Source organism: Saccostrea cucullata, unplaced genomic scaffold (genome assembly GCF_032062105.1).
Source record: "Saccostrea cucullata isolate Sc308-1 unplaced genomic scaffold, CSIRO_AGI_Scuc_v1 ctg19, whole genome shotgun sequence".
NCBI classification, from domain to species: Eukaryota; Metazoa; Mollusca; class Bivalvia; order Ostreida; family Ostreidae; genus Saccostrea; species Saccostrea cuccullata.
This window is the reverse complement of record NW_026940018.1, coordinates 158274-171421: the sequence shown is the minus strand read 5'-3', so window position 1 is coordinate 171421 and position 13148 is coordinate 158274. Positions and strand designations below refer to the sequence as shown.

Here is a 13148-nt window from a genome sequence, read left to right as displayed (position 1 = left end):
CACGTATGAGATAAAATGACCTTGTCAGCAAATATAATTTAACATTGAGTCAAATGCTGACTGACGTTTTTCATACTTATTGTTAGTCCCTTATTTATTCACTGAATTGAGGACGGATTTTTTCGGTATTTCCAGATCGTGACAAGGAGCACACGGCGGATGTGACCGGTCGGCAGGGCCAGGATGCTCACTCCTCAATGGCACCTGATCCCACCTCTGATGTTTTGGAGGTCCTTGTTTGCTCTGCCTCTATTTTGTTTTGTTTTATGAACTTTTGATCTTGAATACTGTTTGTTATCTCGATATGTTTCATTTGCCATCTTGATAAAGGAGACAATAGTTAAAATATTTCTAAAACTTAAAAAAAATAATTGTTTTATGCGTCTATTTACTGCAATGTCCTTTGTTCGTTTTAAAAAGAGGCCTGTTTCTTTCTTGTATTTCACTATCAAAATTATTTTGATTCTTTCAGTTGTTCATTGTAAAATGTCCAAAGGTCTAAATATTCCACGAGGGGTACTAGTATTTTCGTTATGTAGGTTGCATATTTTATTTGAATGTCACTTATTCTTCATACCCCGGGAAATTCTTTGGTATAGAATGATGATTTATGTTCATTGTCTCTAAATAAAAGGCTGCAAATTATCCTGCAAATTAATTTAATATTTGACTATTACTTTACTTGCTGTCTTATTGAAAGATTCAAAATTAAAAGTAAAACTTTTTTCTCATTATATTTTATGCAATTTGCAGACTGTCCTTTGTCCGTTTTAAATAGGGCTTTCTTCTTTCTTCTGATTTCTACTTTATTTCTATTTTTACGTGGTTTTATTATCAAAACTCTATTTTGATTCCTTCTGTAGTTTACATTGTATGCTAGTATTTTATTTTGAAAAAAAGAATTAAAACTGTGTTATGGCCAGAAAAAGCCAGCGTGGAGCAAAATATTTCACACTGTAAAATAAGTTTCAAATCACTTATTTTTTTTTTTAAGCAAAGCATATTTAAGATAGAAATTTTGTGGCAAAAAGGATTATCTTCTCGAATGCCCCATGCTGTAGGTAGACTTGTGTGAGATATTGCTCTTTAACTTTAATTCTAATAGAAAAAGAAACCAAGCTGTATCATTCTTCAGAATACAAATGCAATTTGATTTGTATTGGTAATAAAAGTAATGCATCTCGACCATAGCCATAAAAGTGGATTTTTTTCTTTCTGCAGTCCAAAATGTTTATTTGTTGTTTAACCTCTTAGATATGGGGGAAATGTTGATATTCTTAATTAAATGTCTCCTAGATCATGCTTATCCCTATATTCTGGCATGAGATGTAAGTGATACGTAGATCAAAATTTAAAAATCTAATAATATTCATAAAATAAATTATAAACCTTTAAATTGTTAAATTGTGAATGGATTTAATATACATGTACAATATAGAGTCATCATGTAAATCAAATTAAAAATCTGCAAAATAAGCAAGATATATAATTATATTCTTAATGTGAAAAGAGTTGTGTTTGTTTTTAGAAATTTCACAGGTTATTGTTCCGACATTTTTCAGAAACGCAGTGACGCATACCTAAGGGTTTCTGTTGATTTTACTTCATTATTAAAACACAGTAACATGTGTTGAAGATGTCTGATTTTAACAAAAGATACGCAAAAAAGGCTTTGTTTGTTCAAATACTGTGTGGGATCTAAAGGAACCCTTGTGTTACCCTGTCAGGTTACCATGTCCAACAACAAAGTTATACACAAAATTTATCCAATCAACACCCTTACATCAGGAAACTTATTTATCTCATCTCTATAAAAACTCACATGGTAAGTGAATCCCTGCAGAGTTTCATTTCTCCTATTGGAATATTCAGTCTCCCGCTTCTCCAAAGGTAAGTTGATAGAAGAACCATGCTTTCATTTTTGCAATCTTGCGGAAAGCCTATCTTTTAAGCTGTTCTTCACTGTTAAAAAAACCCTTGTGGAGTATCTACCCATGATACCGTTCTTCACTGATTCTTTTTCAGATGGCATCTCTTCTATACGCTGTTTCCGCTGTGCTGGCCGTATCTATGGTCACTGCAAAAAGCTATGGTCCAGGTTTGTATCTTTAAAGAAATGTTTAATAAATTTTAAATTAAATGTCTGCTATAAAAATGATTTGAAAATATTAAATGGAAATGACTAAAGATAACCTTTTAACAAAAAAATCCCACTTCATATCAATTTTTGAATTGCCATTTTTTTCTAACTGCTTATCTCTAGGTGGAATGGGCGGCGGGATGATGTCAGGTGGAATAGGCGGTGGATTGATGTCAATGGGAGGCATAGGTTCCATGGGCGGTATAGGTTCCATGGGCGGTAGTATGGGTGGCATTGGATCTATGAGCACGAGCATGATGCCCCTAAGTAAAATGATGGGAAGCATGGGCGGTATTGGATCAATGGGCAGCATTGGAGGTATTGGATCCATGGGCGGCATGGGCGGCATTGGTTCAATGGGAGGCATGGGCGGCATTGGTTCAATGGGAAGCATGGGCGGCATTGGTTCAATGGGAAGCATGGGCGGAATAGGATCTATGGGCGGAAGAATGAATATGAAATCAATGGGTGGCATTGGATCTATGGGATCCATAGGCAGTATGGGATCCATGGGAAGTATTGGATCTATGAGAGGCATAGGATCCATGGGTGGCATTGGATCTATGGGATCCATGGGCAGCATGGGATCTATAGGCGGCATTGGATCCATGGGATCCATGGGCAGTATTGGATCTATGAGAAGCAAAGGATCCATGGGTAGTATTGGATCTATGGGAGGTATCGGATCCATGGGTGGCATTGGATCAATGGGATCCATGGGATCCATGGGCGGCATTGGATCTATGGGTGGTATTGGATCTATAGGATCCATGGGCAGCATGGGATCCATGGGCAGTATTGGATCTATGGGAGGCAAAGGATTGATGGGAGGCATTGGATCTATGGGAGGATTGGGATCCATGGGCGGCATTGGATCTATGGGAGGATTGGGATCTATGGGCGGTATTGGTTCTATTGGCGGTATGAGATCCATGGGCGGTATCGGATCTATGAGTGGCATGGGAGGTAAGTAATCAACACAGGTAGATTTTGGTAAATATGTGCGGCTATTTTCCATTTTATGTGGAAAAAGCATTTTACAAGTTGATTTTCTTTCAGCCTTAGTAATAGTTTAAAGATGAAAAAATACAACTTAAGTAGAAGACAAAATTATTCAAAAGGAAATACATGTAGCTATTTATTATTATAAAAATTAAATATTTCTAAATCCTCGTGTATATTCTTATTACAGGCATTGGAATGAAAGGTAAGTGTCATTGATTATTTCTATGCATAATGATATAGTATAGTGTAATATAATGTAATTAAATATGATACAATATGATAATACAGTATAATATGATTAGCGTTTTTTTTCTTTCAGCTCGATATTAATACTCGTCAACTATCAAGGCCACTATAAATCATTTTCATGTGTATTTTGTTTATATTTAATAAATATATGCAGTATAAAATTAGATTTTTTTAATATGTTTAATTAGTGGCAAAAAGTGTTAATTAATTGTGGACCACTAGGAAGTTTACAATGAATCAGATTGCAAATCCTGCAATATCCTACAATTTAATCAGACACTGTAGTCATTCTTCATTGCGGTATTTCTTTATTGTTATTCCCCTCTTCTCCTGAAAGAAATGCAATCTAACTTTCATCGAATAATATGTTGTACTAGTCCCCAAAATGGTTCCTGTATCTGGGTAACTGATTCCAAGAAGGGGGTGCGAATCTGCCTTCTATACATGCCTCCCTTATGTACTCTGTGAATTTAGCAAAGTGTCATCTGTTGGTGCATTAACTAAGGTAGTTAGCCAGTAAATGTCATCTTTGTCAATTGGTTGTCGGGTTGCAAGACAAACACATTTTTAATATCTGGCACATATTAGTATTTGTATTCTCTCCGGAGACCGTACTTTTGCATGGATCTTCATCCAACCAAGCAGCTTTACAGCAGTGGAAATATCCAGTAGACAACTTTTCCTCGCTGCTGGAAATTTTTTTTCTTAAGTCTTTCTTCGGTAGGAAGGTGTATTTGAAACATTTCTGATCATACAAAAGCATTTATGATAAAGATACTGTCAAACGTGTATGGTGCTGTGTATAATGTTCCATCATAGCGGATTCCGTCTGTGCTACACATATGGTTGATCTTATTCAAAGAATACAAGATAAGCATCTTGTTGATAACACTTCTGTATTTCTATGGGTCTATGTTAATGACCTCTTCACAGATTTGTTCTGTTTGAAAAAATTAGATAAATAACCGTTCGTCATCTTGACATTCTTAAAATATCAGATTTTAAAATTCATTTCCTATAAAAACACAAAATAAAGAAATATCAATACGGTGCAGAAAAAAAAATTATACATAGTAAAAAGGGAGTCTATTTGTATTTTAAAACTTATCAAGAATATGCATACACAAAATGACACAATCCTTAGTCCAAAGAGTTAACCTTTGCCGTTTTTCTTAAACAATTTGAATTAACAAACAAGCAATGATTTCCATGATAACAATTCTAAAATGTGTCTGTCTTCCAGGCTTGATGTCTACAAAATGTGTCTATACACAAAATAAGGTTTACTGTTAATACTGATAATAATAGTTGACATAAAGCAAAAAATCAACTGAACGAGGCCGTCTTACTATGAACACAACTCTCTAACCTTTATCAATTGTACAACTTTATGTTTCTGGATCTAACAGTTATTATGACTGGCAACAAGATGTGTTTGTGAAACACCGATGCCCATTGCCAAGGTTAAACCTTTTTAAATACAAGTCCAACGCCAAACTCAAGGTCAAGAGATAAAAATAATGGAACCCAATCCTGTTACAAGGAAAGCACATGTGAAAAAAAAGAAAGACCTGGAACCATCCATTCAAAAGTTATGGCCAAGATTCAAGTTTTCAAAGTTGGTCGAACGTAAAAGTTGGGGTCAAAATTGTCGGCACCCCATGCAGGCGCGTAGCCAGGCGTACGTTTGTACGCAAAAACGTCCACATCATTTTCAAAAAAAAAAAAAAAAAAAAAAAAAAAAAAAAAAAAGAAAAGAAAAGAAAAAGAAAGAGATGAGAGGAGAGCGAGGCAGGCGTAATAATTGTAAAGCGTACCCATCATTTTTGCAAAATATTAGTAAATAATTAAAAAAAAAAAAAAATACTTAGAAATATTAAGAATTAATGATAAAAAAATAAATGAAAATCAACAGAATCATTTCTAGGGGGAAAATACGATATTATACACCTCACTGAAATCAAAAGATTTTCTCGGACTTTGGTTTACTATCGAATATTGCTGATTTTTTTCCAAGTGTAATTACATTCTTAAGAGTTTCTCTATTGTAGATGTCACACAATAAAACCCCAGTCAGTTACCTTAAAACAAACGATAATTTTATTTAATGCCAAAAATTTCAATTTCTATTAATGGAAATTGACTTCCAATCACAATGCTTAACTTCTGAAACGGTACCCCCCCCCCCCCCCAATTTTAACCTAATATCGGATTCATGCGAGACTTCAAAAATCATAATTCAGCTTTATATATGAACATCAAAAATCAAAAAATTGGTAAAATTCGTAAAAAATGATAACAAGGCCTATTTAAGTATTGACATCTGTACACTTCCTTAAAACCAGTAGTATATTTTTACATGTTTTTATAATTGTTGCAAAAAGTTTAAGATACCAGATTTGTGAATATTTATGAACATTCATTTTAAAATGTATACAATGTACATATAAGGTAATGTGCAAGAAAATGTGTTGAAAAGAATTCCTCTGTCTTTGTTATTTTCAATCTTTAGAGAGTAATTCTTAATATTAATGTAAGCCTAGCTGACTATCAGTCAATTACGTGGTCTGTCTACACCAGTCAACCACTCTAACCAACTACCGTATGTTACCATACGTATTTTGTCGAGCTTCAAAAGTCTAAAATTGTTTTAGTGGGTTTGCTTTTGGACAGATCTTTTCTCATTTTTGAGTGACTGTCCGCATTTTGTACAAGGAAAGAACAGACCTTAATGAAAAAGTGCTAGAAAAATGCTTTTAGAAGGGTCAAACATGCACATCGAAATCGTCGAAAATTCACCAGCTTCCGCGGGATTCTCTCCCTGGGCCCCAACTAGTGCTTCGCCCTGGACTCTTTGGGGGCCTTATGGCGGCCCCAAACCCCAGCCTATCCAGGCGTCCACATCAGATGTACCCTGGCTACGCCCCTGCCATGGAATTCTTGATGTCAGGAATATGCCTGTGAAATATGAAAGCCCTAGTACTAACCATCGAAGGTTATGGCAGCGGTTAATGTATTTGAAAAAAGATTAAACTTCTAGGCTTATGTCATGGTTTTTGTTATCCAAAGAAAGGTCTTGTCACAAGGTTATGTCTTTGAATAATGAAAGCCTTCGCACAAAGGTAAAGTTTTTCAAAAATCAAAATTATTCGTAAAGAAGGGATTGTCATAAGAAATATACCTGGGAAATATAAACGCCCTATTTAAAGTTTTGAAAATATAAGTAAAACTCCAAGCTCAAGGGTAAAAACATAAATATACCCAAGAAAAGGTCATATCACATGATATGCACCTGTGAAGTTTGAATTCCACTAGGGAATATAAAATTAAGTCAGTTTTATTTGAGAAACAAAACTTACATAAAACAAAGATAAAAAAGAAAAGAAAATTACTCTAAAATGTCAGTACTGATATCCATATACATGTCAAGGTACAAAATTGACAAAATTATATAGAGGATCATTTAGAACCATAAGGTTCTCTTTTTGTTGTTTTATATACTTGTACACAATTGTATTGCATTAAGTTAAAGTGTACGTGGTATGTTACTTTGGCTTATCCTGGATTTTTGGCTAAAGAATTGTTAGATAGATACACTATTACAAAGTCAGTTGTATCAGTTTTGTTGAAAAGAGTAAACATTAGTTTTTATACCCAGCCATTTAAAAAATGGAAATAATGTTTTATGTGAATGTTTAATAATTTCTACATCTACGGTTACAAGCCTTACTTTTAAGGTGAAATGTTTCATATATTTAGTGTATTTAGATTTAAGGAAGTTTCCAAATTTAGGAAGAATATACAAATGAGTGACGGTATTAATTATCTATTTGAACAGTTTATTTTAGGAGCAAGATGAGGTCCATGTCCTTATTTTTTTTTTATTCGACATAATTTTAAAAAAAAATGTTTTTCCAAATCGACAATATGATGCCTTATTCTTTTTCAATAAGGTATGTGGGTGGTACTGCTATTTAATTTTTTTCTTCCTTTCACATATGTTAAAGAAGTCATATAATGATGTAAAATGATACCAAAATATATATTAGTTTTGACCATTTTTGCCGATTTTGGCTCAAATTTGTTCTAGAATTGGAACTTACAAAGTTAACAAGAACTATGCTATGTATGATTTAAAAAGAAATTCCATAATTATTAATAATCTTAATTACATTATTACATTTAATTACAATTAATTACATTCAGTTACATTTAATCATATGTTAAGAATTCATTGTATGTTTGAAAAATTGAATTGAATTTATTGTTCAATAGAAATTTTGTAAAGTCGTTCCTCCAAAAATATCGTCACTGCCTTATTTCAAACTTAGATTTTTTGATTTCCTATTCAAATAGGTACAAAATAAACGATGAAAGAAAAGCACTATCTTTTAAGTCCCTTACATCTAAATTTATAAGACATATAAGCAAAAATGTTGAATTTATCGATTTGTCAGAAATAAGACAAGAATAACTCTTTAAAGCACCTTAACAGTTAGACCTATATGAACGGGTCTTACCAAGAAGAATTTTTAAACGTTAAAAAATATGTATGTACTTTGCACTTTCAGAGGGGTAAATTGAAAGCTCAGCGCATTTTTGTGCAATAGTATGGTGGCATATTTCTGCCCCTTGTGTGCAAGTTATTTTTCTATCAAATATGTCGACATGCAAGATAGATATGTTGACATGCAAGATAGTATGTCAACATGCAACATAAATATGTTGACATGCAAGAAAATGGCAATCAAATAAATATTATAAAAAATCTTCAAAAATCTCAAATATTGCCCACATGTGACATCAAACATGCTAGATGCTACTTATTTATGTAAACATGCAAGATAAATATGTTGACATGCAACTTAGATATGTTAACATGCAACTTATTTATGTTGACATGCAACTTAGTTTTGTCGACATGCAACTTACTTATGTCGACATGCAACTTACTTATGTTGACATGCAACTTATTTATGTTGACATGCAACTTATTCATGTCGACATGCAACTTAGGTATGTTGACATGCGAGATGAATATGTTGACATGCAACTTATAAGTTGCATGTCGACATAAATATGTCGCATGTTTACATAAATAAGTTGCATGTCAACATATTCATCTTGCCTGTTAACATAAATAAGTTGCATGTTAACATAAATAAGTTGCATGTCGACATATTTATCTCACATGTCAACATAACTAAGTTCCATGTCAACATAACTAAGTTGCATGTCAACATAAATAAGTTGCATGTCAACATATTTATCTTGCATGTTAACATAAATAAGTAGCATCTAGCATGTTTGATGTCACATGTATGCGATATTTGAGATTTTTGAAGATTTTTTATAATATTTATTTGATTGCAATTTTCTTGCATGTCAACATAGTTATGTTGCATGTTGACATAACTATCTTGCATGTCAACATATCTATCTTGCATGTCGACATATTTAATAGAAAAATAACTTGCACACAAGGGGCAGAAATATGCCACCATACAATAGGGTAATAGATCAGTAGAAAATAATAGGTGCGGATTGAAACCTTTGTTTGGAGAAGGTATCTAATTAGGGATTGTCTGTTACAAATTATACTTACTTGTTTGTGGTATTGCATATCTATTTTCATTCATTGTTTCGCTTTGTTACATTCAAGGGAAATGTTCTCCTTTATTTCTGGATATATGATTCACAAGGAAGTGTCCTATGAAAAAAAATGCATATCCTTTTTTCTTGTCTGTGTCTGTTTTGAAATTTTCTTCTTTGAAAAAAACCTGAAGTGTATTATATATTAAATGTACATTTGATGGATATGTTATACATTGCAGTTATCAGATTTATTAGCTATATTCCAAAATACAGCTCTTCTTTTTCATTGTAAGAGAAAATAAAAATGATTTTTCTTGCTTCCACTGTTTCTTATACAACCCCAGCGAAAACAAAGGCCAAAATGTTGATGAATTGACAAATATTGGAAGCAGAGTTGAATTTAATTCCATTTTCTATATATAAATGCGCATCCATGTAAAAACTAGCCTACCTATTACCTCTCAGATCCCAGCAGAAACTTAATACCACACATTGCATTTGTTTTTCAGATTAACATTATTATTTCAAAACTATTCATTATGATTACTAGTAATCTATTCATGATATTTTTTTTAATTTATTGATGAATATTTGGAGGCTTTGTAATTTTTTTTTAAAATCTATTTTCTGAGTATTCTATATGTCAAAAACATTTTAAAACTAAATATGTTTTCCACACTTTCCTTTCCAACTGACAACAAAGACATATTATTTCTCTCTATGTAGTCAACAAAAATGTCCATTTTTAATTACTTTTCAGTTTCAAATATACTTTATCGAAATTATCATGGATTAATTTTTGTCATACAATGCATGTAATTTGAGACTATTTGAAATCTTTGAAATATCTTCTTGCTTTCACATTCTTCAATATAGATTCACAGTCATGTATGCTCTCAAATAATACTATATAACAGTTAAAATCCAGTAAATGTAAGAATGTATATGTATTTTTTTTTATAAGAAAATAATAAACTGAACACTTAAACTTCATTTGCAAAATCCACAGTATGACTTGCCAAACGGAACAATTCACGAGAAAATTTGTCTTAATCATTCCTAAAGACTCAAATCCAAATCAGTTTTTCAAATAATGTTAATTTCAGCAGTGAAATAGCTGACTTCCTGTCAATTATTCATCGCTGTACTTAACTAGTTTTTACACGGTGAGGAATGTCGCAAAACGCAGAACTGCGGAGTGATCACGTTATTTCAGTCAAAAAACATGTCACCTTCCTGCGTGTGGAAACGATTACATTCGCAGAAAGTGGTCTCCTGATATTATATAAGTAACCCAGGCAAAGGACCTTTCACGAGAAGTCTCCCGTCAAAATCGGTAATAGCTGAAGGTGAGGTTATTCAATGAAGATTATGCAATTTGTTTTGATTCTAAATTGAAAAGTAATTTTTTGCTGTTCTATTACCGGATTTTAAGCATCAATAATATAGCAGAAACGATTCAAATATTAATTTATCTCTATAATAATCTTTAATTTATCTATTTATTTATTTTTTTTGCAATTTGTAGAAATGTTGAACCTTAAGAAAAAACATTCTGATTTCTTTCCTTTTTAAGTGTCATCTTTAACTCAACTATACATTCATTTTCAGATGGCAACGTGCATGTCCTTCATCGTTTTGTTGTCTGTGTCAGCCTTAACATTTATCAATGGTAAGTTCTTTATAGTTGAAGTTAAAATTTATTGCACATTTTTTATTAATACATATTATTAGGTAGACCTAAGGGTGAAAACATTTAAAGGTGCATGGACACAGATTTGAAGTTAATATTTTCTGTATAATATTACGATATATATATTTTTATAGCATTTCACACAAAAATATTTTAGAAATCTTTTTTCATCTAAAAGTATTTCAAACTTCAAATTTTTAGACGGGTTTGATTGACACATCCATGCACTTTCAAAAAAATTAATTTTATTCTTAATACTTAAGAAAAGTGGCAGTCTTGTAGTGTATAAATGAAAAATATTAAAACTATAATCCAGAAAATTCAGAGTAGAAATGTTCAAAAGCAAAACATACACAAAGTATATTGTCAGTCCGTGCAGTTGATGAGCAGACTTTAACAATTGAACGCACCCGGTGAATCGTAAACATTAAAAGTAACGGAGCTCGTGCCCTGTTACGGGTGCGATCAATTTGCTCTCTTTCATCTATGAAACTCTTCATGTCTAGTTGATTAAAATATCGTATATCGGGAAAAATGTAAACTTTTTGTTTTACACTTTTGTTAAGGATTAAAGTCAGATATTTAGTCAAAAATTATCCATTCCATTGATAATAAAGTAAACAAAAACAATACATTTTTCATTAAGGTCTTCCATATGGCCGCATGGGTATGCTGGTGCTTCCAATAGGCAATAATGCTGAGGAACCAACTCAACCTATGATGATCATACCATTCCAAATGGGCCAACAAGCAATGATGCCCATGATGCCTAGGCCCATGATGATGAACATGATGCCAATGATGAATAATAATGCTAACTCAAATTCCATGATGTCCAACAATAGAATGGAGAGACCAGAAATCAAGACAGATGCTGGTTAGTTGCGTTCGAAGAAAACCTTTATTGCTTGTATTCAATTTAAATATTTGTTTCTTGTATCAGGGCGAATAATAATAATAGTAAAACTCGGTTATAACAAATTCGTTAGGACCTATGAAATTATTTGGCTACATCCGTAATTCGTTATAGCCATAACCGAATTAAAAAAAATCATTAATTTATATAGATGGGGATCCAAGATGACTTCGTTATATCTGTGAATTCGCTTTATCCGTGTTCGTACTAAACGAGTTTTACTGGATAGTAAAAAGCAGATCATAATTAAACTTTAATATCAATGCATGCAAAACCTTTAAACACTCTCAGATACATGATATTACAAACTATGTGACTGATATTTCCATGGATAATGATTGTTTAAATTTTCGTCTTACTTTTTTAGCAGGAAGAAAAACCCTGGAATTTTGAAGATAAAAAAGACTGTGTAACAGAGTTCTATTTCACCGGAAGTGACATTAAAATATTATCTGTCTTTCACTTGTGTCTGTGATATTTTATGTTTATCAGAATAAACACTTTTAATTTCAAAGTATCATCTTTTGCATTATATGCTATTTAAAGCTGGTTGTCTGTTTATAATGGATATTTTACTGTAAACAGTCTGATCTAACAGCAACAGCTCTGGATATGTGGAGATAACGAATAGAATTAAAGCTCAAAAGTTCATTAAACATTACTAAGAGCAAACACGGACCTCCAAAATATAAGAGGTGGGATCAGGTGTCATGGAGGAGTGAGCATTCCCTGCCGACCGGTCACAACCGCCGTGTGCTCCTTGTTGTGATCGGAAAATAACGGGAAAATCCGTCGTCAATTCAGTGTATAAATAATGGACTAACAATTAGTATGAAAAACGTCAGTCAGCATTTAATTCAATGATAAATTGTATTTGCTGACAAGGTCAATGTATCGAACATAGAATGAAATGATGTTTTTAAACGAGACTGTTGATATTCTTGTTTCATCAACTTTTTTGTCAGTAACTTTCCTTGTTTCGGGAATTGTTCATATGTAGAGCATGATCTTGCATATCGAAGCAACTGGGAGATATAAACTTCGTATGGATGTGACTAAGGTATGTTGCTGAATAAGTAAGGGAAGGTGACGATTGAAAAGTTATCACGATTATCATAAAGCTTGGTTGTTGGATTACCATAAACGTTTTTCTAGTAAAATATCTAAATATAGAACAGATGTGTCAGACTCTGTGGTATCTTTATCTGTAATATATATAACAAAGTGTGTAAAATTGTTCTGCAGTCAACATTTTTTCATAATAAGTGGTTCTTCCTAAAAGTTAATATTTGGTGTAGCTTCTTTATCAAAAAAAAAAGTAATATTAATAAATAAAACAATAAACATGTTTTTATTAACCGTTAAAGGTAGACGTGTTTGGGAGGCAAAAAACTAAGAGATCTACAGATATAGCTTGAAGATAATTTTATAGTATTCGATTTTTAAAACGTGTTATAAAAAATAATAAAAATTAAAACATGTTCTAGGGAAAAGGATAAACCTAATTATCATTTTAATATTGATATGATGAATAATAATCAATATTTTTT

The 13148-nt window shown here is 32.3% G+C and overlaps 2 protein-coding genes across 2 annotated transcripts; both read left to right on the top strand.

The window, feature by feature from the left end:
- Positions 1-1657: 1657 nt before the first annotated feature.
- On the top strand, positions 1658-3558 carry LOC134254499 (PE-PGRS family protein PE_PGRS16-like). The gene is made up of 5 exons (XM_062737009.1): positions 1658-1890; positions 2026-2098; positions 2264-3106; positions 3333-3347; positions 3465-3558. The coding sequence occupies exons 2-5, from the start codon at positions 2026-2028 to the stop codon at positions 3473-3475; spliced, it is 942 nt and encodes a 313-aa protein (XP_062592993.1). The 5' UTR covers positions 1658-1890; the 3' UTR covers positions 3476-3558.
- A 6640-nt stretch (positions 3559-10198) lies between these two features.
- On the top strand, positions 10199-12055 carry LOC134254525 (uncharacterized). Its single transcript, XM_062737048.1, has 4 exons — positions 10199-10338; positions 10601-10661; positions 11329-11559; positions 11966-12055. Exons 2-4 carry the CDS (start codon positions 10601-10603, stop codon positions 11989-11991), a joined length of 318 nt encoding a protein of 105 aa, XP_062593032.1. The 5' UTR covers positions 10199-10338; the 3' UTR covers positions 11992-12055.
- The last annotated feature ends 1093 nt before the right edge of the window (positions 12056-13148 follow it).

Bases quoted from the DNA above. Each gene is read 5' to 3' on its own strand.
- LOC134254499 (XM_062737009.1), top strand. From the start codon at position 2,026: ATGGCATCTCTTCTATACGCTGTTTCCGCTGTGCTGGCCGTATCTATG. The intron at 2,099-2,263 runs GTTTGTATCTTT...GCTTATCTCTAG, and splicing joins TGCAAAAAGCTATGGTCCAG to GTGGAATGGGCGGCGGGATG.
- LOC134254525 (XM_062737048.1), top strand. From the start codon at position 10,601: ATGGCAACGTGCATGTCCTTCATCGTTTTGTTGTCTGTGTCAGCCTTA. The intron at 10,662-11,328 runs GTAAGTTCTTTA...TTTTTCATTAAG, and splicing joins AGCCTTAACATTTATCAATG to GTCTTCCATATGGCCGCATG. The intron at 11,560-11,965 runs GTTAGTTGCGTT...TTACTTTTTTAG, and splicing joins AGAAATCAAGACAGATGCTG to CAGGAAGAAAAACCCTGGAA.